The 24,080-nt window shown below is 43.9% G+C and overlaps 1 protein-coding gene across 1 annotated transcript in view; it reads right to left on the reverse strand.

Moving 5' to 3' along the window:
- WWC1 (WW and C2 domain containing 1) overlaps positions 1–24,080 on the reverse strand; it is a 66,972-nt gene that overhangs the window by 895 nt on the left and 41,997 nt on the right. Inside the window, exons 9-22 of the mRNA XM_059483755.1 lie at positions 19,352–19,594; positions 17,822–17,911; positions 15,039–15,577; positions 10,907–11,015; positions 9,147–9,227; positions 8,408–8,494; positions 6,980–7,172; positions 6,018–6,170; positions 5,433–5,533; positions 4,528–4,675; positions 3,689–3,853; positions 2,207–2,299; positions 1,145–1,375; positions 322–443 (exon numbers count right to left, since the gene is read on the reverse strand). Coding sequence (XP_059339738.1) covers positions 322–443; positions 1,145–1,375; positions 2,207–2,299; positions 3,689–3,853; positions 4,528–4,675; positions 5,433–5,533; positions 6,018–6,170; positions 6,980–7,172; positions 8,408–8,494; positions 9,147–9,227; positions 10,907–11,015; positions 15,039–15,577; positions 17,822–17,911; positions 19,352–19,594 — 2,355 coding nt within the window. The remainder of the gene's footprint in view (positions 1–321; positions 444–1,144; positions 1,376–2,206; positions 2,300–3,688; positions 3,854–4,527; positions 4,676–5,432; positions 5,534–6,017; positions 6,171–6,979; positions 7,173–8,407; positions 8,495–9,146; positions 9,228–10,906; positions 11,016–15,038; positions 15,578–17,821; positions 17,912–19,351; positions 19,595–24,080) is intronic.

Raw genomic sequence — 24,080 nt, forward strand, 5'->3', positions numbered from 1 at the left:
CCACAATGCTGACCTTACCAAAAGCCATTTCAGGGCTTTTTCTTTTCTGGGTCTGTTACTTAGGGAAGCAAAGGGCTGCTTGTGTGTTACAGAATTTGTTGCCAGGTAGGGAATGACTTGGAGGATGCTGCTTGCCTTGATCATGTGCAGTGCTGCAACTAATTCCACCGAGTCACACCTTATACTTGGATATGAAAATACAGAAGCTCTTATTTAAGCACAACAGTTTCTGCAGAGATCAGTCTTCCTCATCAGCATCTCAGTCACCCACAGAGAAATCATGGTAGTAGTCAATTTTTCCTCCCCTTTACCTAGGATTACCTGAATGACTGCACTTCCAGAGGCTCCTTTCGACTCTGCCCTCGCAGCCTGTGCACATCCTTGGCAGCAGCTCTCATCATTTTATCAGCCTTGAGCTCACACTTGTGCTCTGGATTTTGCACCTAAGTGAATAATGGAGAAGAATTGTTTGTGTTTCCAGGAGGAATTTCTTATCCTGACTGACCTCCGTTTCAGCTGCAGGGCTGAGGGGTCTGGAAACTTTGACTCTGGAAGTCAGAAGCCACAGAAGCTAAACTGCAGCTTGACAACTAACCATTCTAAGGGAGAGAGCTTTTTGTAAGGTGCCCTTCCTGCTTGTGGTAAGAATAATGGCTTCTGTCAGTGCTCTCTTTGTACCTTGACAGATCTTTTAAGGCAGAAGATCAGCACACACAGCACCCCACAGAGCACCTCACACCACCTGCCTCCTACACCTGGTGCCAGCATAGCCTGGTCTCTGCCTGGTGCCAGCAGAGGTGCTGAGAAATCCCAGAAGCTGAGAAGGAGCCCTGTGCATGGGGGAGGGTGTGATGTAGAGGAAGGTAAGTGCCAACCACCACACAGCACACCTCCTGCAGACTGGGGGCACACACTTGGCACAACAGATGGCATCTGTGACTTTGTCGCATTCACACCTCTGCTAGGGCAGCAAATCTCTCTGCTGGTGAATGAAAGGGCTCAGGACTAACAGCTTGATAGAGCCATACGTGGCAGACAGGAGTGACTAACAGTGCCCAGGCTTCATTTACAGACTGTCCAAAGTCTCCTGTTCCCAAAATTTCTCCACCAAGTGGAATGAAACCCCAAGGCAGGTATGACTCACTCGTTTCTCCACAAGCCTCAGCAGCAGTCGAAACCTCTCATCATCCTTCACCCACTGTGGCAACTCTTTTTCACCCTGGCTTTGAGCTTGTTCCAGCTGTTCCTTCAGTTCCCTCAGCACTGAGATCTCCTGAACCAGCTGGTCGTGCCAGGTTTTGGAAGCCTGCAGGTCCAGCTCCAGGTCCAGCGAGGTGCGGATCAGGCGCTCGGTACCGAAGGCCTTGATTGAAGGCTGGGAGAGAAGGGGTGTGTGAGCACACTGAGGAGAACTGTCCCAACCACTCCACACACAAAGTGCCAAACACATTGTGAGACCCATCTTTCTAATGCTTCTTTTCACACAAACCATCTCTATTGATCCTGCTTTCCAGTCTGTCTTGAGACAGATACCACAAACTCAAGGAATTCTTATAGATAAGTGTTTTCATTTCTGTGCTTCCACTCAAGTTCTCCCTTGGCAGCATTTCCAAATTGAACAAGTCTTGCTTGCACACCTTCCTCCTAAGTTTAATGTCTCATCTCCAGATGAATCCACAGTGCTGCAGAAAAACCTGTGATTCCTTTTGCCAGTAACATATTGCCTTCTGCTAGTTTCAAACACAAGCTGTCCCAAGAAAACCATCTCCTTAGGAGTTCAGTGTCAGTATCCTGGGGGGATTTTAGTGATTGCCATCACAATGGGCACAGGGGTTTATTGAGTGCCATGGCATCACTACAACAGGGTCACATCATTCTCAGCTTTTCCAACTCCTCTATTTTATTATCAATACTTAAGAATCTCACAACAATAAACACAGCAAAACTGTTTGTGCTACTTCTCTGACAAGATGGAAAATACCAGGAACCATTTTCCTACATTAAATGTTTTAATTGAATTCTAACTTAAATGTTCCTGTCATAATCTGATATTTCAAAGAATCCTTGAGAGACTTCTCACACACAAAAAAAAGGTTGTGAATGAAAGCATGTGGCAACTGATTTATTTTTGCAAATTTTTCTTTCAAAACAGTTTTATTATTTTTGTGCTTGTGTTAGAGGAAAATAAAAGTGGTGATGCTCTTACCCGTTTCACTCTGACACTTCGTCTCTCCATCGCATTCCGCACGAAGGGAGGCTTTTTGGAGAGTGTGGAACTGTCACTATCACTGCGATTCAGCTGAAAAGGAAGGTGAAAACCACAAATCTTTCATGAAAGAAACACAAGCAGTGCATACACACACTGCCAGCAAGACCAGAGGTTGCTGTAAGCAGAACTATGAAGTTTTGTGAAAGGCAGAGAGCTGTCACCCCTGTCTCAATACACAACATGCACTGGCACAGCCAGACTCTGCCACAAGCCTTGAACTCTGTCCCTTTTTGGGAATAGGCTGTGTGCAAAGACAGACATCAAGTTAAGCTATGATATGGGACTGCCACACTGCTCTCCTCCTGTGCAAGTAACTAGGCTGGGCAAAACAGCCCAGAAAAATAAACTATAAGTAGTAATAACAACAATAATAATACTCTTTCCTAGCATATGTAAAGCATGGGACTATTTTATTAGACATTTCTGCTTTCTCTAATCTGTATCTTTCTATAACCTGTATTTTAAGCTAGTGGTGGAAGAGGCAAGTTTACCTGAAAGCTCTTCCCCTGGGATTATCAGCTGAAAAGTTGCCATGTTACACACAGCCTGCCTTGTTTTTTGGTTGTCTGTAGACCCTTACAAAGAGCTCAGCTCAAGCAGGATTTGATTTTAATTCCATTCTCATGTCCCTTCTCAAGATCTACACGTACTGTACCACTCCAGCACAGGCCACTTCTGCAGGATGAGTAGGGTTTGTTCCTCTGGAAGCACCTGCTGCTGAACCAGGGAGAACCCACACAGCAAATCTGGCCCAGCTGTATTAAAAGCTTGCCCACTTGGGACAGATCATGCATGGCAAAAGACAGTGCTTGCTTGTTTGCCAATTCCACTTAAAAGATGAGATATTTATAGTCTATTCTGACAAGATGAGATATTTATAGTCTATTCTGACCCTCAATTCAGGAAATAATTGTGAACAAACATTTCAAAGCAGGGGAAGTGACATCCGACCCAACACATGGCCTGTTCAGTTACCTTCACACAAGGCACACTGCTGACTTTCAGGCTTTACAGTTTTTTTGCTGATGATATCAGGTACTTACCTTTCCATTTCTATCAAGGTTTTATGTTCACCTCATCTGAAGTCAGATGGACAGAGCTAACTGAGTTAGCACAGAATACTTCAAGCAGCAGGAAATTGTTTAATATGCAGCTTATTCATCACTGTCTTACAGCAGCCCTTCCAGGTAGGTCTGGGCATCTCAACAAGCTGCACGTGCCACAAATATATGTGCACATATATATCTGATAAATTTGTGTTTAATGCTGTTAGTTCCAAGGCAAGATACTGACCAGGAGGTGAGGACAGAGCAACTTCTGAAGTCAGAGGGGGAGAGAAGAAAGCCCTGTTGGGTTTCTGTGAGGAACACAGAGTGAGTGAAGGCAAGCACTCAGAAGCTCAGGCTGCACTCTCCTTACCCGACACACATACTGACTCTGTGGTCCTGGGGAAAATGTTTTGGAGCGGATGATGGTGCTGCCCCTGACAAACTGACTTTGGGGTGGATTTGCTGTTCTTTTGTCTTTTGGACGAACTACAGTCGAGGACTGTGCAGGGCTCTCTGTGTTGGTCTCTTTATCCACCTGAAAGACACACAGAGCAGTGTCAATGCCAGCTTTCCATGTGCCCAGGACACCCCCAGGGCTGTGTGACAGCCACCTGTGCCACATCTGTGCTTGCTGCATTCAAACCCAGACATTCTTCAGCCCCTCTCATGCAGCATTCCCTGACACTTCATTCCTGGAGCTCTGCTGCATTAACTGGATTGCTCCCTAAGGGCTCTGCATCCACTGACTGCTGTACAACACAGCTGATCCCAATGGGCTTTGCCTGTGCATCCACACACCACTGTGACCTGGCAATCCCATAGAGAGCAGGTAGGATTTTAAAGACCATTATTTTACTTGTTGTGCACCTGCAGCAAAGATCCAAACTAATGCACAGAGAGAGCTGTGTACAGCACACCCCTGTTTGACTACAGTTACACTCAGAATTAAACAAGCTCCAAACCACTGTCGCATTAATGAAAACAGATTTCATGAGCAGCAAAGACAAGGCATGAAAAGGTGCTGTACTAACTGTGGGACAAAATGGTCACACAGAGTTATTTACAAAGATTTCAGGTAGATAAACATTTAATCATCAATGGTGAACTTCCAAATAACTGCTGTAGCCTTGCTCAGCTCAGCAACAATCCAGTCAGCTGAGTAATGGGAAGCTTAAATCATCTTTCTGCTCAAAAGGCCCTTGACTGTACCTTCACTGCTGTCTCTGTGTGCAGCTGGGAATTCAGACTTTCTTCTGTATCCCACAGCGATTTTCCAGCACAGAATTCTTCCTCCTCCTCTGCTTCATTTTCACTGATCTCATCCTGTTCTTCCAGGTCAGGAACCTCTTCATCTTGCCTGAAAAGATCAGCTCTGTTATTGAACTGGCCTGTGAACTGGCCTCTGGTGCTGGAGCAGGAGGTACCTCCTGTAAGCTGCTGGACAGAAACACGTCCCCAAGGCAGCCAGGTGTACCTGACAGGCCCTGCAGCCACTGAGATTACACAAACACAGGCTTAGAAAGGAGAGAAGCTGCACCAGAAGACCACATTACTGCCAAAAACTTCATCCTGACCTGGCTTCAAAAGAAGCAAGATGAGCGTTCAGCCATGTGGTCTGAGTTTAAGGCAAGTGCATCTTGAGGGGAGCTCTCAGGATGCCATTAATCTTAGTGAAAAAGTGTTAGTGGACAAAATTGAAGCAGTATTTTAACACCCTTTTCAGCTGCACTGAACTCACAGCAGGCTGCTCCATCAATCCCATTGGCCAGGCTTGCTTTCTATTTCAAATGTTGGACTTCTCTAAGGAAATCTGAATCTGAACCATATAAAGAACAGCCACATTAAAATTCAACCAAAGCCTTGCACCACAGAGGGGAGTTTTCAGGGCATCCATAGAAGACTGTACAAATAACAAAATTAGCATAGTGCTACTGACAATTTTCAACATTTATCAGTTTTGTTCTCATTTTCTAAGCACAACCTCCAGAAGAAACAGGATTTTTCACCAAACAGCAAAAGAAGAAGCCTCCCACAGCTCAGTATAATCTGTTTTTTCTTCTGCACCCAAATGCTCTGGTAACTCCACAACATGAAGATGGTAGGATGGCACCTACCAGCTCTCTCCACTAGTTAAAGTGCTTCTGCTTTCCTCCAGTTTCTTCTCCACAGCTTCCAGTTCAACAGCTGTCTGCTCTAAGAGTGCTGAGACAGAGTCCTGAGGAGAGAAAGAGGTTTTTTGGTGAGGAAACGACTATCAGAGAGTGCAGAGTGCCCAGCCTGTGTGGTGAGAAGAGCCCCAGAGCAGCCCCAGAGCAGCCAGAGCTCAGAGCAGCCCCGTGGGCACAGCTGGCCCAGCTCCCCCAGCCCGTGCAGCTCCAGGCTGAGCACCCTCTGTGCCCTGCATGTGCCAACTCTGCCCTGACCTGCCCAGCAGCTTCATGGCAGCACTGCAGGAAGGCTGGAGCCCACACATCACCCACTCATCCCTCAGCTTCCTGAGCAGAGATTTCAGTAAGTGTTTAGCCCAGGACAAGGGCATTTCTGGAATCAACAAGTTAATTATTTTGCTGCACTTAACAACACATTCAGGTTGTAAACATAAACCCAGCAGCCTTCACTTCTCTATAGTAACAGCCACACAAACCCTCTTGCTAGTCCTGTTTAGAAGAGATTTGTTCAATTGAAGCAGCTGTTCTTACTGTTTTTTCAGTGCAGGCTACTTCAGAGTGGCTGTTTCCTTGTTTACTTTTCCTGTTTTGCTTCTGCTGATATTTATAACTAAGGAGGTTGTACCAACGGGTTGATTTCTCTCCGGATCTGCAGATTTCAGCAAGGCTAATTTGTGCTCCACCCTATTGAGAGCAAAAACACAGTTTCAGTGTAATACTAAAATGAACAGCTACCACACCAGTCAGAAAAGAAAATCAGGGTGAAAATCTAGGATTGATTAATTTTGGCAAATTCAACAAAAAGAAAAACTGCCTGTTTATCTCATTTCAACACCACTAGTAATGCTTTATGTTCAGTTATTTTTAGCATTGCCAAGGGCTTCCAATATAAGTAGCAAGTGTTTCACTAGAGCTTCACTGTAACAGGAATCCAGAAGTAAAAACAGCGCTACTGCAGGAGGAGAAATTACAGGCAGAGTTTCAAAGAGGAAGGAACAGGAGAGGATGACACCCTTTCAAGAAATTTGCAAGGCTGACAAAAATCACTGCCCAAACCCAGGATGTTTTAGCTTTGTATATCCCATTTCTCTTCATCTGCCTTGTCATTTTTTTAAAATTACATTTAGTACACAAACTAATGTATCCAAAACCGAAGTAATTGGTTCTCAACTGCAATACCAAAAATGTTTTTAAAAGGAAGAAAACTAGTTAAGAGTTTGACAGAAGAAAACTAATTAAGAGTTTGACATTAGATCATGAAGGAGATATATCTAGTGGTCTGACAAGGTAGTTCTGTAACATAACACTTATCTCATAATTGTTTTTCCTGATGGAAATTGTCATTGCAAAGAACGCTGTGGGGGAGAGACCACATAGCTAAAGATTATCAGGAAGGCTTTCACAGAAACTGCCATACCTCAGGAGTGCAACATCGTGACTAATTAAAAAGAGGAAACAAACACAGACTTATTGAAACAGAGCTGGATACTCACCAAACATTCTTCAAGGTGAGACTTATCTACAGTGCAAACATCAACTCTCAGTGTCTTCTGGCGCAGCGCTGGGTAGGAGATGGAGACGCAGAAGAGCTCGTTGTACAGCAGGCTGTCGGCAGCGTCCACGGGCCGCGTGCGGAACAGGCAGCTCGTGCTCTCCGAGCAGGGCAGCACGGCCACACGGATGTTCCTGTGGGACACACTGCACTCAGCTCTGCCCTCCCTGCCCCTGTGCAGCTCCCACAGCCCTCACTGAGAGTCAGCCTGCTGTCTGTGCAAACAGGGAATATTTCCGTGTCTGCTCTGGGGTGCCCTGACCCCCAGGGGAGCACTGACTCTGACCCTCACTCATGGAGAAAGTTTCCCAGACTTCAAGATAAACTAGAATCCACAAAACACATTATAGAGAGCAGTGTAGGTGTATCACTTGGTGAGAAATATAGGTTTTGGGATTTTAGGATGTTGTGGATGGAAGCAAGATAGAGGGCACAGGGTGTCGTCCTGGGTTTCTTCTTCATGCTTCTTCTTCATGGGTTTGGGTGGCATTTTGTAATTGGGCAGAAAAGTCCACATTGCAGCTCTCTGGGATCAGTTATTGGGTAAAAAGGGGAAATAATCCAGGTGTCAGTTCTTAATTGGATAGTTTAGTCTTAAAAGACCTTGTAACAAGAGATTGTTGGCCATTTTGTGCCTTCTAATGAAAAGCTGCCAAACTCACACTAGTGAGACTGTTTTACTGATAAGAAATAACAAACACCTGAGTCCAAACATGAACTACTGTCTCAAGTGCCTTCAATCCAGGCCCAGAGAAACCCACAACTGGTACACCCACAGCTGTCCTTTCCTATTCTCTGGAGCTGCAGTCAACTGAGAAGAAAGGAACATCTTGTCACAGTGTCAGAGATGTGAAGTGGCAGGAGCTGCCACAGACTTCACCCTTCTGGACCTCATCCTCAGACATCATGGATCCTGGTTTACATGGTTGTTTACATCTGTGCAACCTGTCACACTGCTCACACCCTTCTGTCGGTAGGAACAGCAAAAATGAATCCAATTTTTGTCAGCTTATTCAGCACACAGCTGAGTTTAAAGACCTTGTGTTTAGAATGAGTCTAACAGCAGCTGCACATTTTCCCAATCCTGTACAGGTATCCAGGGAGTTCTGCAGCAGTACAAACTCTCCCTCTTCACTCAATCCAGGTGCTCAAGGCACTGCTACAATTAAGAACCTCACCCTTTGAGGAAGAAACTGCCCCTTTTTTCAGCCTACGGGTTTATTAGTTTGTAAGTGTCACCACATGATGTATGGAAACATTTCAGGAAAGGTAAATTTTTATGAGTGTGAAAACTCATAAGCCAATCTTCCTTTCATTCTCATTGGGATCCAACTCAAATATATCAAGTGTGTTTGTTTCACCCACTTACACTTTTTGATCTTGTTGTAACAGCAGTGCTGGAACATTACTCAGCTGGATGACCAATATGGCAAATTGTTTATTTTTGTCATCATATCTGAATCAGAAACAGACAGAAAAGCATTATTATTAGAGAATTCTGCCTTGGACTCTGTGGCTGAGTATTTCACACAAGCAATACAAAAAATTTACAAATAACAATATAATGCAACCATGACTCACCCACAGTTTAGAACAAAACCAGTTTCCTATGACATTAAGTTTTGCTATCAGAACATCCAGAATATAGAATAGTCCAGAACTTAAGGGTTCAGATACAATGGACTGTAGATTTGAAATAACACACACTGCTTTTCCTGAGGTCTAGTTAAATTGCTGCATTGTAGCTGTAATTTTTTGAGAGGCCTTAATGGCTGCAATATGGAAAAGTTATAAGTAAAAATACTTGAAGTACAACAGTGAGGATGTAATGAGTAACCTTTTGCTTTGGATGGCCGTGACAAATGAGCTTTGTACTACTTCTTTTTCTCAAATCCCACATAACTACCAAGAAGTCATTTAAGGAGGATGTCTCGGTGCCTGCCCTCCTACACCTTACCCACTACTGTGGGGTAATTCTTAATTTCACTAAAAAAGGGCATCACTTAGTTAATACCAATAGGACACAAGAAGAAAACAGCACAGAAAGCACTATCCCATTTATCATCCTTCCCACTGGAAGGCAAATCCATAAAATATGTGGCACATACCTCATTGCAATTTGCACTTTGGCTGTTCCAGCTGCTTCTGCATCATCACTGTCAAACACCATCACTTCTGACACACACGGTCTGAAAGGAACCAACAACAATTAAGGATTTGATTTGCCTCTTATCGAAGTGTTTGCATTTAGGTGATACAAGATCTTTTCCCTTCCATTCAGGGGTTTGGTATATGGATTTTGTAAAATTAGCAGCTAAAAGAAAGCCCATTTAAGAAGTAAGTGCAATCAGCCTTAGAGGTATGTGTTACAGTGCTTATCAGCAGAAAGTCATATGTCTTCCCTCTTCACTGCCAAAAGAAAAAAAAGCCACACAAAAGACTGCAAAAATAAGGCAGTGGGGGATTTTTAAAGGGTTCCGTTGACTGGTTTTTAGCAAAAACGGCTGACTGCCCAGCAAGAGAAATGTGACTTAACAACTGCAATCCTGTCCTGCATCATGACAGCAAAAATTCTCAACTTTTATTAGATTTAAGTAATTCCTTTGTTTCTTTAAGAAATCAAACTTTCTTAAGCACATTAAAAGTGACAGAGTACACTGACTGGCCTTGCTGGAAACAGCTATTCTGCATCATTTCCCTCCCAATGTATTCCTCCTCCCAAGTTTTATGCACTGAAAGTCCCCAAAACTACATTCATTGTCTAATTGCCTCGAGAGGCTATGCTGTAGCACATGAAAACAGGATTAGCATTCTTCTCTTCTAAGTGCTTTCCATATTACTGCTCAGCACCCTCTTGCATTTTGTTACATTTCAGCTGCAGAGGGTGGCTCATCCCACCCTCACCACTTGGACAGGCACCAAAATGACACTGCAGGCACCACAGGGGCTGGCAAGCTGATAACCCAAACAAAACTAGCATCAGAGATGTGAGTGTGCATGGGATGCCTCCTGTGACTGTCCCAATCCCCTCTCCACTCCCACAGAAGGGACACAGGGCCCTGGGACACCCAACCCTGACTGCTTGGGCCCAGGAGCTCAATTTACTGAAGCACTGTACTCCATTGTCAAAGTGAATTGTGCTGTAAACATAAAAATTACTAATTTATCTAGAGAATTAATGAAGGTCACTAATGAACAGGGGGCATCTGAGATGAGTGATATATCACCTCTACAGCTGTGTTTTGCAACTAACAACCCTATAATTCACCTGAATGCTAATAAAAGCAGTAAGAAAACCTACATGAGATGCAGGTACCAGTAAGATCAGTCCCTTCCAGGGAACACTTTGACAAAGCCCCCACAGACAATCCAGAAAACCAGCAAGAGCAGTGACTCCCTGCTGTGCCCTTAGTGGGAGAAGGCTTGTGGGCATCACAGCCTGCTCTTGCTCCACGCACTTGGGAACTGCATCACATCATCAGGCAGTTCAAGGTGCTTCCTTAAACATCCCAAAGTTGGCTGAGGGGTGTCACTGACTGGGAGGAGAGGAGCTTTGCTCCTACCCCAGATGGCTCCACTTCCCCCTGCCAAGGCAGCACCCAGGGCTGAGCAGCACCTCCACAAACAGGCCAGCTGTTCAACCAGCTCTCTATGAGCTTCCTTTCAGCTGCTTCTCTTATGGGAAGCATAGGTCATTTTGATAATCAAATTCAACCTGCTCGCAGTTTTTTTCAGAAGTATTAAGAAACCTGAGATTGAGAACTTTAGCCATCAAATTACAAACAAAGGTCATAACCAGCAGTATTGCAGGTGACTTTTGGCAAAGCTGAGTCATTGGCTTGGTCCTGGAGAGAGATGTGATGTCTACCTTTGTACAGATGCCTCGTACACCCCGCTGTCTCCAGCAACAGATTCATCAGACACTGCAGCTGACACACCTGCCACCTTCAGAGCTGTCCCTCCAGCTGTGTTTATACCTAGGAAAGCACAGAGGAAAAGCAAAAGCAGGTGTTAATGAAAACAAACTGTCTGGATAAGCAGCAGCTTTTCTTCTTATCCTCCCCGTGAATTGCATTTTTTCCCCCCTGCCAGGTATTGTTAAGCAACAGCACATTTCTGGAGACTCAGGGGACACAGGTAGGGCAGCCTGGGCTCAAAGGTGGCCTTGAAGTGAGGGAATGTTTCAAACTGCCCTGAAGAACACAAAGTCCCAGGAAAACAGGAGGAACAGATTGTGTGGTGGAGGTGAGGGAGAGATTCATTGCACAGCGAGTGCCCATTTACTCCCTGGGCCCTGCAGCAGTGTGAGGGCTGAGATTACACAGGTGTGTTACGGCTGCTTGCCCTGGCACCTCTCTGGGCACAAGAGAGGAGGGAGAGGCAGGAGAGGCTTCCAAAGCCCTGGAAAGGCAGGGAGGTACCCATGACATGATGAGCAACCTTCAGAAACATCAGGACTTCTAAATTCTAGTGAACTTATAAATATGGACCAACAAAGCAGCTCCTACTGCAAGGCACCCTTAGGCAGGCAGCAATCACTCCAGAGAGCAGGGGCTGGGCAAGCACTGCTGAGCTGGCTCTGGCTAGGCATGCATCATGTGGAGCTGCATTTCCCACCTGGAGAGCCCATACCAAGAGGGGAACAGCAAAAAAACACCACCTAAATCCAAATGTTTGTGTACACAGGACAAAAGGCAGGTCCAGAAAGACCAGGTTAACTAGCTGAACATGGAGAGAAAGACATTTATGGGATTCAAAAGAATTGTTATATGCAGGAATACAGGGAAAAGGAGATAGGGAAGAGAAACCAAAGAAGGTGAAGCAAGTTTTGCACAGAGGTGTTATCTCACATAGATTTCTTGTGCTTCAAAACACAGAAAGGTTCTCCCTGGAAACCTGCAGACTCCGCATCTTACAACATTGCAGTGGAGTGGAGCTGCAGCCAAGAGTCTGGAGAGCTCCATCTGCCAGTGTGGCTAACGAGTGCTGGGCTGTACCCAGCTCTTGGCTCATCCTCAGGGATGTGGGAGACCTGCTCCAAGAGTGAGGAGTGCCATGTGGAGCAGGGGAGCAGCTGGAGCCCCACAGCAGCAGGGCAGCACACTCCTCTCCAATGGGCTTTTGTTTTTCACAAGTGATCCTTCTTTCCCACAGACTCAGACGAGCACATGCCCCCAAGCCAGTATATGGTTCCAATGCTTATTTTCTTTATTACAAAGGAAGTTTGGGTTCTGGTTGGTTTTCTGGGGTTTGAGTTTGTTTTTTCTTTTTTTTTTTTTTTTTTTTTTTTTTTTTTTTTTTTTTTGTGTCGTTTTCTTCACAGTCTCACAAAGCCACTTAAAGAATTAAATCCAGCTTTGAATAAACTGGTGGAAAAGTGGGCAAGGCTTATGGAATACCATAAGGACATAAGGACTTGGAAGCCAACAGCAGAGGGTGCTACAGGTAACTCCAATCCTCTGAGACACCTGTGCCATTTTGGGCCCATTTATCCATGGATTTTTTGACACCAAAAAATGGCATTTCTCATTTGGTACTCCCATGGAGCCACTGGACAGAAATGGAAGGTCCAGAGCTTTTCCCCATAGGCCAATCCACATGAATAGAAGTTAGCACCTGTAACACAATGTTTCAGTCATTAACTGAAACCAAGGGATCCATTTGACACTGGCATTCCCAGTTTAATCCATCCTGCCATCTGCCAGGGCCAGGCTCCTGCAGTGCTGTGGATCACAGGCTGTGCTAGAGGTACGTGGGCAGGGTCAAAACTTCTTTCCTCAATTCTCCTTCATACCTCCTAGCCCATGGTTTTAATAGGAAAATCACTTCTTCCCCACTGGCTGGCTCCTAAATCTGATTCTTTGAGTTTTACACCCCAATGCTGCTCTGGGAATCCCTTTCCATGGGACTGGCTCCCTGGGAAAGGCACTGCAGGTTGGCCTCCACACACCAAACTTTTCTTTCTCCCTCAGTTCCCACTGCCATGGAGTCATTCCAGCACAGAAAGCCTCATTCCTGACCACCTCCCCCAGCACCTCAGGCCAAGGGGTGAATACACAGAGTGCACAACAGTGAAGTGAGCTCTGTACAGCAGGGTGCTACAGTGTAAAGCTGAATAAAGATGAATGGTTCCCTGACAACAATTCCAGCCACCCCTTTCCTTACTGGTTTTGCAAAAGACTTGGAAAGCTCAGCCTTTTCATGCAGCTAATTAACAAAAGATTTGGACTTTCAGCTTTTAGCCTTAAGTCTCTGAAGAGATATCACACTAATAAGAAAGTTTATGGAAGAGTTCAGAACTAACCCAACTCTCCTCCATTTTTCCAAGCAGGTGGATAACACTACCTGTGGTGTTTCATGGATTTTTTCAATCACATCAAGAATTTAAAGTTTGCTCTTCTCTTCCTGCAATGGGCCTTGAAGACCCAGGCCATGCACTGTCCTCACATCCAGATAATTTAATCAGAGAACGCTGGACCTGCCAGATCCCAGGTTTTGCTACTAGCTTCCCTTAAATCACTCAGGTGTTCTTCGGGTGAGAAAGGCAACCTTATTTCAGTTTCAAAGCAGAGGAGGTTCTGATCTAGCAGAAGGCAGCAGCAGCAAAGCCCTCAGACACAGTGCTCTGCTGTGCTTCCATAACACGTGAGCGTGCTTTGCCCAGGGCTGACCACCCCAGAGCCAGCCCCTGCATTTTGGGCTACACTGAGCCCTCACCTCCAAAATGCCTCAGGAGTGGAATCTCATCTCATTATTGCCCTGAAATAAACTACTTATGGTGATTATTTTGTCTGCTGACTGGCTAACGGCAGTAATCACTTAATCTGCTTAACACCTGAGCTTTCACTTTAACAGCCTTGGCAAATCTTGAAGAGCTAAAAAGGTTATAACTAATCAGCATCCAGTTCTAATAAGAATAATTAGTGTTTCCTACTCAAATGCATAATACCTCTTGCTTGTAGGAAAATGGCAGCTCAAAGGGAAGATTTGCACTTGTGTTTTTTATTGTGTTTTAAATAATGTCGGGCTTCTTAATGCAGAAGGTGGTGATAACATGGCACTGGTTCCCTTTATTCACACAGGCTGTTCAATAATCCCACGAAAAGCAGAAACAAACTGTTCTGCTGCTTCACAGGACTGTAGCTTGCAAGTTTATATTGCCTTTAAAGCTCTTCCTCACTGCAGCTACAAATCCAGTCCTTTCACTCAATCCTTGTTGGATTTAACCCAACTACAGTCACAAGGGCTTCAGACAGGCCCTAGCACTGTGCCCTGCCTGTGCCAACTGCTTCAGCCCATCCATTCCAAAAAAGGATGAACCCTCCCCACCCACCAACAAGCCATATGCATATATGAGAACATCCACTACCTCTAAATGTCTTATTTTATCATGCTTACAATCTAAACACGTTTTTGTTGCTAAGAGACCAAAACAGCAGAATTCAAGCACAGCCTTGACATGTCTGCTCAACTGAAATTAATAAATTCATTGCCACTGATTTACTGGGAACCAGAGCAGGATTTTATGCGTACCAAGATGGTGGGGAGGGATTATTATCACTAAAATTTGTTAACTATTAGGCTAAATGGCTTTTCCAGCCCTCCTCAAAAGCTTGATCAAAAACTTTGCATATCAGTATGGCACTGTGTGTCTCCCAGACCCAAAACAATACTTGACATTCTGAATAGCTCAGTGCCAGATCAAACCAGGAATCCCACCATGACCATCTATATTTGCACATGAAATCCCTGTGATTTCATGTGCAATGAAATAAAAACACACCTAAATCAGTCTCCTGCAAGACTCATTAGATCAGTATTTTTGTGTACAAATGAAAATACCAACCCTCCCTCCCAAACAAGACAGAACACAGAGCTGAAAACATTTTTCAACATAAAGATAACAAGATGACAGCTTCTGAAACACTTGCTTCTCAGTGCTTTATGAACTACATTAAATATAAATGCATGCAGTGCATGCAAATCTTTTCTTACCATACCTTGACCTAGATGTTTATCTCCTACTCGAGGCTCTTCCAGTCTGCAGTTGCCACTCCCAGAGTTTAGGGTGAGTTCTGACAGATTTGCACTTATCTCTGCATCATCAAAATCCATATGGCTTGAAAAGGCATCACCAGTTAGGAGTGGGTCTATCACCAGTGGAGAGCAAGGTGGGGATGGAGAAGAGAGAGATGACCTTGGGGACAGTGATGTCATGGATTTGGGAGTACCAGACAAGGACCTCAGAGCCTGCATGCGACTCGTGCTATCTACTTTTTGAGTTTTTGCCACTTCATTCTCGTGAATAGTGGTGATACAGCCTGATGGCCTAAACCCAGTGGCTCCTTCCAAGAGCAAGTCAAGCTTGTTTTGATATTCTGAGTCCAACTGCTCCAGCTGCTCCAGGTGCTCGTAGTAGAGATCAGTGAAACTGGCCGAGGTGGACGAATCCTGGCTGGAGGTGGCAAGAGATCCTCTGCTGGATGCAAGGGAGCCAGGGCTGCTGCTCGAGGAGAGGGAAAGCATGCTGGTGGAGAGACTGAAGGAAACAAGTCAGAAAACCATGACATTTGTGATTTCTCATGAAAGCACTGCAGTGTCAGCACATGTCTCAGCCCACAGGTGCTGCTTTGTTAGCTCAGGCCACACGCATTAGTCCCCAGAGCAACCCAGAACCACAGTCTGCACAGCAGGAACACTGGGGCACTGCTCAGTGACACAGTATCCATCATACACATTTCTCTACTCACCATCTCAGACTCCTGAGAGTCCTTGTTTAGCCAAAACAACTCTAATGAACAGTTTCAAACCAATTAAAATTAGTGCCATCCCCCTCCTCCCACATCTCTCTGGAAAGTATCTATGGCTCCTGTTAATCTCCAAAGCAGACTGCAAAAACCAGCAAGGCCCATGCAAGAAGATGAAGTTATTGCAATGAACTGTCTGACCATGTGGAAATTTCCTTCCATTTGCCTCAATCTTGGAGCTGCAGCCAAAAGGCAATATCACAGCTGCCTGGAGCTGGCCCTTAGAGATCACAGCAGCCAGCAGTTCCCAGGAAGCTGGCAGCATTTATCCATGTGAAAGGCTGCTACATGGAACCCAGGGCCAAGAGAGCAAGGGAAAAAGCTGGGGCTGGGCTGTGAAATCAATTCACACGCCTTATGTATCCCTGGAGTTCTAGGTTCAGAACATAACTGACAACAAAATTAATTTTAAGCAGGTGCTGAATAGAAGTCTGTCCAGATGAGAAAGTCCAGACACCACAGCACAGTTTTCTGCTCAGGAGACCCAGCAAATATTCCAGTAGTGACTACAACATGTACCATCTCCAGAAATTCCATTTAAATCAAAACTACTGCTCTGCATATTGAAGACCTTGGTTATTATTGACCCTCACTTCAGATGGGGATTAGCTATTGAAAAAATTCTGAATATGTATAAGTGCCTTATGTTGCCCCACTGAAAAACAGTGAGATATTAATAAGCCTAATAATCCCATATTTATTATTTATAGGGTAAAAGCTGGAAGCTACAGTTGTATAATTACATCCATGACCTTATGAGAAAAAGGCAAGTATGCTGTATTTAGTATAATTTTGGCAGAAAATGTCTTCTAACAGATGTGCACTGCAGCACATTTGCTCAAAAAAGCTTCTGATAGATGTTTTTCCATATTGGCAGTATATACACATCTGTTGAAGCCTAATGAATTTACAGCTTTTCAGTGTACTTTACTATGAAAAAGGAGGAGTTTTAAATTAATCTTTTGCCTGTCAAAAAAACTGGGCTCAATTTCCTTTTGTACATGCCCTTGAATGCCAGACATTTTGCATTAGGGGTTAATAACAAACACTTATTCTTATGAAGGAGCATGCCAAGAACACTGGGCACACAGTTAGGAAGAAATTAGTTTCACATGCTTCTTGGTCACCTCAAAAGATCCCTAATCAGCTAGGTGAAATGAAAATATGATGCATTTCCACTGCATAAAAGCCTCACAGATAGCTATTCTCCATGCTGGCTTATTTACATGTCAGTCTTGCACTATGATTTCTTTCCAGTCTTTTCGGTGTCATCTTCACAAAATGAAACAGAATCCAAGTGGAGCAGAAGCTACAAACAGAGTAAATTCAGTACACACTGGTAGGAAAAAACCTCAACCAAACAAAAACCCCACCAAACTTTCTTGCTGTCAGAATAATAAAAACATACTTTTAGCAAAATGATTTGGCCTTAGTGCCTGCATTAGTCTGCAAATAACAATCCTGTTTTCTCCCAAAACTACAGCCTGAACTAGAAGCCATTCTTTACACCATATGAACCACAACAGATTTGGGAATATCTCCATATATATTGTCCACATTGCAAGCCACAGCACACTTGGAATTAGAGAAATATGATCATTCATCCATTAATGTGTAATTGCATTAGTGAGATTCACTCCACTTGCTGTCGAGCTGTCATTAATATACTTTATTCATGTACTACTTCAGTAATTCAAACTTTAGTGAATAAATCTCAGCTCTCCCTGGTCACCTGAATATTACTGAAATAGAAGCAAAGTCCTGCTGTGAGACAGAGGCACCACCAGGAGGTTGAAAAGCGCCCATCTAAACTGACCTAAGATCCCAAGCTTCTCCTTCCCCTGACTACACAGGGGCCTGAGGTCACTCCTGAAAGGCCTTTCAGCCCTCAGCTGGGAGCTGGGGCTGTCAGCAGAGAAAGGCAGTGGCCCCATGTGCAGCAAAGGCAGCCCCAGCTGCTGGGAAGGGTCACCTACCTCTTGAGCTGGGTGTGCAGCACGGCCACCAGGCGCGTGGTTTCCTCCAGCTCTCGGACAAGCTGATTTCTTTTGCTGTTCAGCTTCAGTCTAAGAGAAGGTCAAACAAAGAGATAAGCTAAAGCAGCATTTACTATTTTAAATAAGGAGTAAAGGAAAAAATCTACTTTTTTTTTGCTGTGAAATCCTACAAATTTGATAGGAATACCCAGGACAGAATTTGGTCAAGATGTGTAAGTGTTTACCAACTTCAGAAACTTTTCAAATGCAGAACTCAGTCCTGAAAACATTCACAGCAAGACAAAATAATTACAGCTGGTACCATAGAAGTAAATGCTTCTAGGATCAGGCCTCAAAAGTGCTGGGCAGATTTTACTCACTATACACTATTGCATTCCTATAGTTCCTATAATGTCTTCATTTCCTTCCACTAAAGTCTATGGATGATTAAGGGTTACCTGATTTAGTTATTAACCATCTCATTACAACTTTACATTATTGGCTTTAGCAGTATCCCAGCTTTATTTCCCCCCTGAACTGGTTTGAGACAAACACATGTGCATGTGGGTGCTCACACTCTAAGTGAACAGTCCTTTGGACACAAATCCTTCCCCATACAGGTGTAATGTCTTTGGCACTCTAGAATGTGGTAATAATCCCAAAAATCCCAAATGAAGGGGTTCACTTAAGGCAAGACAAGAACCAATTGTCAAACCACAGATATTTCAGGCAGGTAAAAGTCTCATGGTCAAGACATTTACATTTTTTCCAGCATGATAAAACTATGAAAAGCCTATGCAGAAAATTGGTGTCAGCTGGACAATGACCATGTAGAAGAAATGAAAAGATGGAGCCAAAGAGAGAGTGAATGCAGTGTGTCTATTCCATATATGTTCAAGGGACTGCAGCTACCAGAAACGCTGCTGAGGCACCCTCATTTATGCATCCAGACTGTAAAACACCTGTAGGCGATGCCTCATGCAGTATTCATCCCCACTGCACGTTCCCCTGAGATCTCCCCCTGCAACACACGTAAAATTAAGGAAGAAAGTTGGCATTTTTTTCAGTTAGTTTAGATTCACAGGATATTCCCTGCAAGCCCCACAGCCCTGTCAAATACCAGATCCTACAGGAATCACATACAAGGATGCTCAGAACAAACAGCAAATTTAAGGAATTTAAAATTCCATCTGCTGACATTTACCAAGGCCCAGACTGCACAGCAAGTGTAGAAGCTGATGTGAGGTGCTGGCTGCATACAGAAATGTTACACTACACCAACACTACACTGGGCTATTTTCAGCACTCTTTACATTCCCATAAAGGATCCATTGTAGGAACAGCAACCTTTCCCCAGTGGCACAGGAAGCCTTGCAGATGGGTTATTTGGGAGATGAGCTGAGAAGCTCTCTGAGTAGAGTGTGCTGGGAATGTGAGGGCACTGCTGTGGGCACTCAGCCAGGGGATGCTCGTGCTTGCTGCCAGTCACCTCTTGTCCAAAAAGGCCCTGCCCTGTGCCCACTAACCCACCTCTCAGTGAGTGCTTTGCTCTGAGTGTCTCTAGCAGCCTGAAGGTCTTCCTCCAGGCGCCTCCTCTCTGTCTCCAGTCTCTCCACCTCTCCTCGAGTCCATTTTCTGGGGCTGATAAATCTCATTTCTTTCAAGAGCTCCTCCTTCTCGTTAATCAGGATCAGTCGGTCCCGCTCAGAGTCCAGCACGCCAGGCCAGGCCTCACTGTCAAGCTTGGCCAGCTGGATTTTCAGGTTTGCTATTCTGCAGGGGGGGAAAAAATGCAAGGGAGTTATTCCCTGAGGAGTGCCTGACCTCCTGCTCCAGACACACAGAGGGGCACCATGACCAACCACATCTTCCAGAGCCCTGAGGAAGGCTCTCAGTCCAGGACAAACACCCTCATGTCCCCCTGACCAGAATGGTGCCAAGTGATAGCATCATTGCACATGGAGAATGGGATTTTAACTCACATTTGTTCACAATGGAAAATGAACTTTCTGGCTAATATGCAGTGTCCACCAGTCAGAGAATAATACAACAAAAGTTCTGAATGCCAGAAAAGGTGATCAGATATACTGTAAGTGTTTTATATGCATTACAGCTGTGACCTGAGAGTAGTTTGTGTGGAGGGTGTGATGTGATAGTTACCTAGTCTTTAATCACTTTTATGGAAATAACTGTGTTCTCCTCATGTACGATTCAGATAAAGATCAGTGCTTAGTCAAAAGCTTAGAAACTCTTTTTTGTCTTTGCAATGAGGAAGTGAATCATATCTCCATGCTGCTACTGCAAGAATCCACCTGTTGATTCAACACTCTGGACACTTTAAGGAGCTACTTCTGGTGCAATCTGCACTTGATATTGTGAGGAGCTGGAGAGGCAATGTGATCCTACCAAAATCCAGAGCTGCTTGTCTGCATCAGAATCAAAGCCTATTTTCATTACAGGTATCATTCCAGATTTCAGGTGAAAGCCTGTATCATCAGTCCTTCAGCACCACATCAGCTCAGGGAGGAAGATAATGACTAAAAGCAGCAACAATACAGATGCAGAATTGAGCAAGAGCTTTGATTGACAGAGGAGGAGAGCACAGCTTGTGGCAGGTAAGGAGGCTGCTCACTCCAAATATCTGCCTGTTCTCAACTTCCCAAATATCTGACCTGCTCAGTTAGGTCCACAAATGATCAGCTTTGCAATGCAACACACAGAGAGAAGCAGAAAACCAGCAGCAGGCCAGGATACAGAACCAAAGGCAGTCCTCCCAAAGGAAGCTGCCTCCTTTGTATTCACTAAACTGCAACTGCTCAAGACCTGACAGGCTGAACATGGTAGTTTGCTGAGAAACAATAGTACAGATAAATCTGAATTAGAATTACCAAGGATCTGTGTTTCTGAACCCCCCCAATCCAAAAAATCAAATGGGAAGCAGGGAATGGGAAGGACAGAATGGGCTGAGATGAAAAAAATTTGAAAAACTTAGAAGGCAAACAAGGAGAAAAAAGTACTTTGCAAGATATTTGCAAAAAAAAAATCATCTGACCGAACATCAGAGAGGCAAGCCATATGTGCCTCTTCATGTAAGGAAGTCAGGTTAATCCCTCACTTGGGTTTAGTAAATACATAAGAAATGGAAGTGACATGTAACATGAATGTCCAATATGCTTCTCTCTTTGAAAAGGGCTTTGTGATCTGGTGACAGACTTACTGGACTTAAATCAGGCACAGCAAATAGTTGCAGGTACTGATGTGGATTCATCTCTGTAGAATTTGCTTTATGCTGCAGAAGTGCAGAGATTGGTGTGTGCTTCCAGCAAAACAGCACACAAGGCAGCCACAAAGCAAAAAACAAAGTGTGTGGAGTAAGCAATAAGATGCAGATCTGGGCAGCAGCAGCTACAAGGCTCCTGAATGGCCCTGAAGAATAAAGCTTTGTCTTCCAAGCTCCAGAGGCCAAGAGGAACCTGAGCCCAAGAGAGCCTGTGAGGGATCAGGCTCACAGACACTGACCTGCCTGCACCACCACAGGAGACAGACATGAGATCACCCTTCTGAAGAGAAGCATCACTTTCTGTAAACCCATTTCCCACAGCAGGTTGCTTACTCTAATAAAGTTCCATAATTGATAGATATTCAGCTCAACTATTTTTAGGTCGTCTTAAGAGCTGCTTTGTTTTTGAGTGCCTGATTAAGTGCAATACTGTGCTCCAATGAAGAATTAAGTGGCATTAATTAATAATCCAAGAATTCCTCAGTGCATTTTGAAGGGATATGAGTCTAAGAGGATTGGCTGGCATAAATCTGATCACTTTTGGCATACATTTGCATGCATATGGCTTTTCCACTGGAATTTGTTCTCTATGCATTTCCGAGTCTAAAAGCTTTGTTAAACTAACCTCCAGTTCTGCCTTTGGTACATGATCATTATTTTCCCCCTTCTCAGCTAAAATGAGGTTTATTACTTTATTTTTCCAATGGAACAGCACCATCACAAAAGAAACACGTTGCAGAAGGTCTGCACTTGGCTGAACACTCCAGCCTGAGTCTGAACCAGTGCTGAGCCAGGCTGGGCTTGCAGTGCTGGCCTCAGGTCACACCACCTCTCTGAATGGCCACCAGACTGAATATACACAACAGGAAGCTCAAGTTTTATTTAATTGCTCTCTTTCTACAAAGAAAAGGCAGTGAGATGATTTATTCATTGTCATAACAAGGCTCTTTTTTTGTTAATTAGGGAAAGTTAGTACTTTCTATTATTATACAACACAGGCATAGCACATAACATTTTTAGTGTCTCCAGAGATTGTTCAGAGCACATGCATCTCCACAGGAGCACAAGATGTGTATCTACAACTAGTAATTAACAATCCTGTACCAGATAAGCTTCTGCTCTTGAGAAAAAAAACACAGTCTAAGTAGGAGGTGTGGTTTAAAAACTGACCAGTCAAATACCCACCATTGTTGTAATGTTGCTTAATGTGACATTAAAGTATTTCATTTTAGGAGATTAAAAAAACGTACTTCTAAAATCCCTGAGTTACCACCAGTCACACAGAACCCAAGCTGAAAGTTTAACTGCTGCAGAAATCAGAACAGTGCAGGGTGTAAGTGTTACACAACTGAGTTACTGCTACGTGTCTGAAGCTGCACAACATAATTTAATTGCATCTCTGATTACATTTGTGCTGCAGCAGCCATCTCCTTGCTGAGATGTAGCAATGACAAGCTTTTTGACATGATGCCATTCTCAGTTTTGAATATGATTAAGCCAAAGGTTTGTCACTGTAGCTGCCCTGTGTCTGTTTTTTGGTTTTATATTACCTGCTCTAGGGGTCTGTTGTCCGCCTGAGCTGTGACAGGAAAGGAATTAGTGGTGGGGAAGGGGACTGGGTCCTGGCAGTTCTGGTGGTGAACTTCAGTCAGATATTCACCCACAGCTGAGCCTTTAGTCTGGTCCACAGAAGTGGTGCAAACAGTGTCTGCCAGAGCCTTTCTAAAGCACCAGCCCCTTACAGATCTAGTACTTCTAAACTAATTAATATGAGGACCAACTTGATTTCAAACCTTAAGTTTTAGCTTTCCAGATACCACAGAGCTAATAAAACCCATGTATTTCCATCACTTGGCTCCTTCACAGTTCGTGCGTGGGCAAAGTACTTAATCTTCTATTGTGTGTTTGGAACATTTTAATGCTGCTGTGGGGACAGGAAACACTTCAAACATCACAAGGAAGAATTTTCACAGGAACAGAAGGTTCCTTGTGAGTCACTATATCCATAGTATTGTTCCAGCTTTAAACCAGTCAAGGTATTTGTTTCTGCAGCTCCTACTAAATACTAGTACTTGTACTAGTACAAGTACAATACTTGGTAACACTGTGCCAAAGCCATGGTACTTTGATAGCTGGAGATCTTTCTATTTTAGCATCAACTATTCATGTCCATTTAGAGCTATCTTTCCTCATGAAAAGGTTTTTTAAACTTTGAGAAAAACCTATAGATAAACTAAGAAAAATATGGGGTATGAGCAGCAAGTATTCTTTAACTGCAAGGTGTGTTGTATGCTCCTCATCACCACTTCAAATGAACCAGAGTGCTGCCTTTATAAAGTTCTCTTTCTTTATAAAGAGCATATTAAAAGAGCAGGCTTGTCATTATTCACTTGCCCCTCCTTGGAAAAGATACAGGATAAAGGAAGAGTATTCCTCTTCAATCTGAATGTGTAAAGTCAGTGTGAATTAAATTGAAGCTTTCAGCAAAGCTTAAAAGTAAAAGGCAATTTTAACATGCCAAATTAACCACTGCATCTGGAACGGTATTTTTAATGTTGCTTTTAAAAGTCACTGAATCATTTAAATATCAAGGTGGTTTGGCAGATCTTGGACTGGCAAAATAAACAGTTCTGATAAAATTGCTCCACCTAAGAAAAGAAATATAAATTTGTGTCAGAAGCAGTTGGGCACACAGTTTTTGACAACTGCCACAGACACAGACCAAATTTTATGCCACTGAGAAGCATGGCCTACTGGCCACTCCAGAACACCAAAATGAGAGCATTATGAGTAACCTCAGCCTGAAGGCTCTTACTTCTAACCAGAGGCTGGAGAAGAAGCCTTCTCTTTGCATGTATCCCAAGCACAGATTGTACCATGCATCTGAACTTTGGTATTCTGGAGTTGCAAAGTCCCTCTAGAGCAGTTAAAAGTGAAGAAGATCACCACCAGCAATGGTTACATTACTGAACAAAGACT

Source organism: Ammospiza nelsoni, chromosome 16, assembly GCF_027579445.1.
Source record: "Ammospiza nelsoni isolate bAmmNel1 chromosome 16, bAmmNel1.pri, whole genome shotgun sequence".
Classification (NCBI taxonomy): Eukaryota; Metazoa; Chordata; class Aves; order Passeriformes; family Passerellidae; genus Ammospiza; species Ammospiza nelsoni.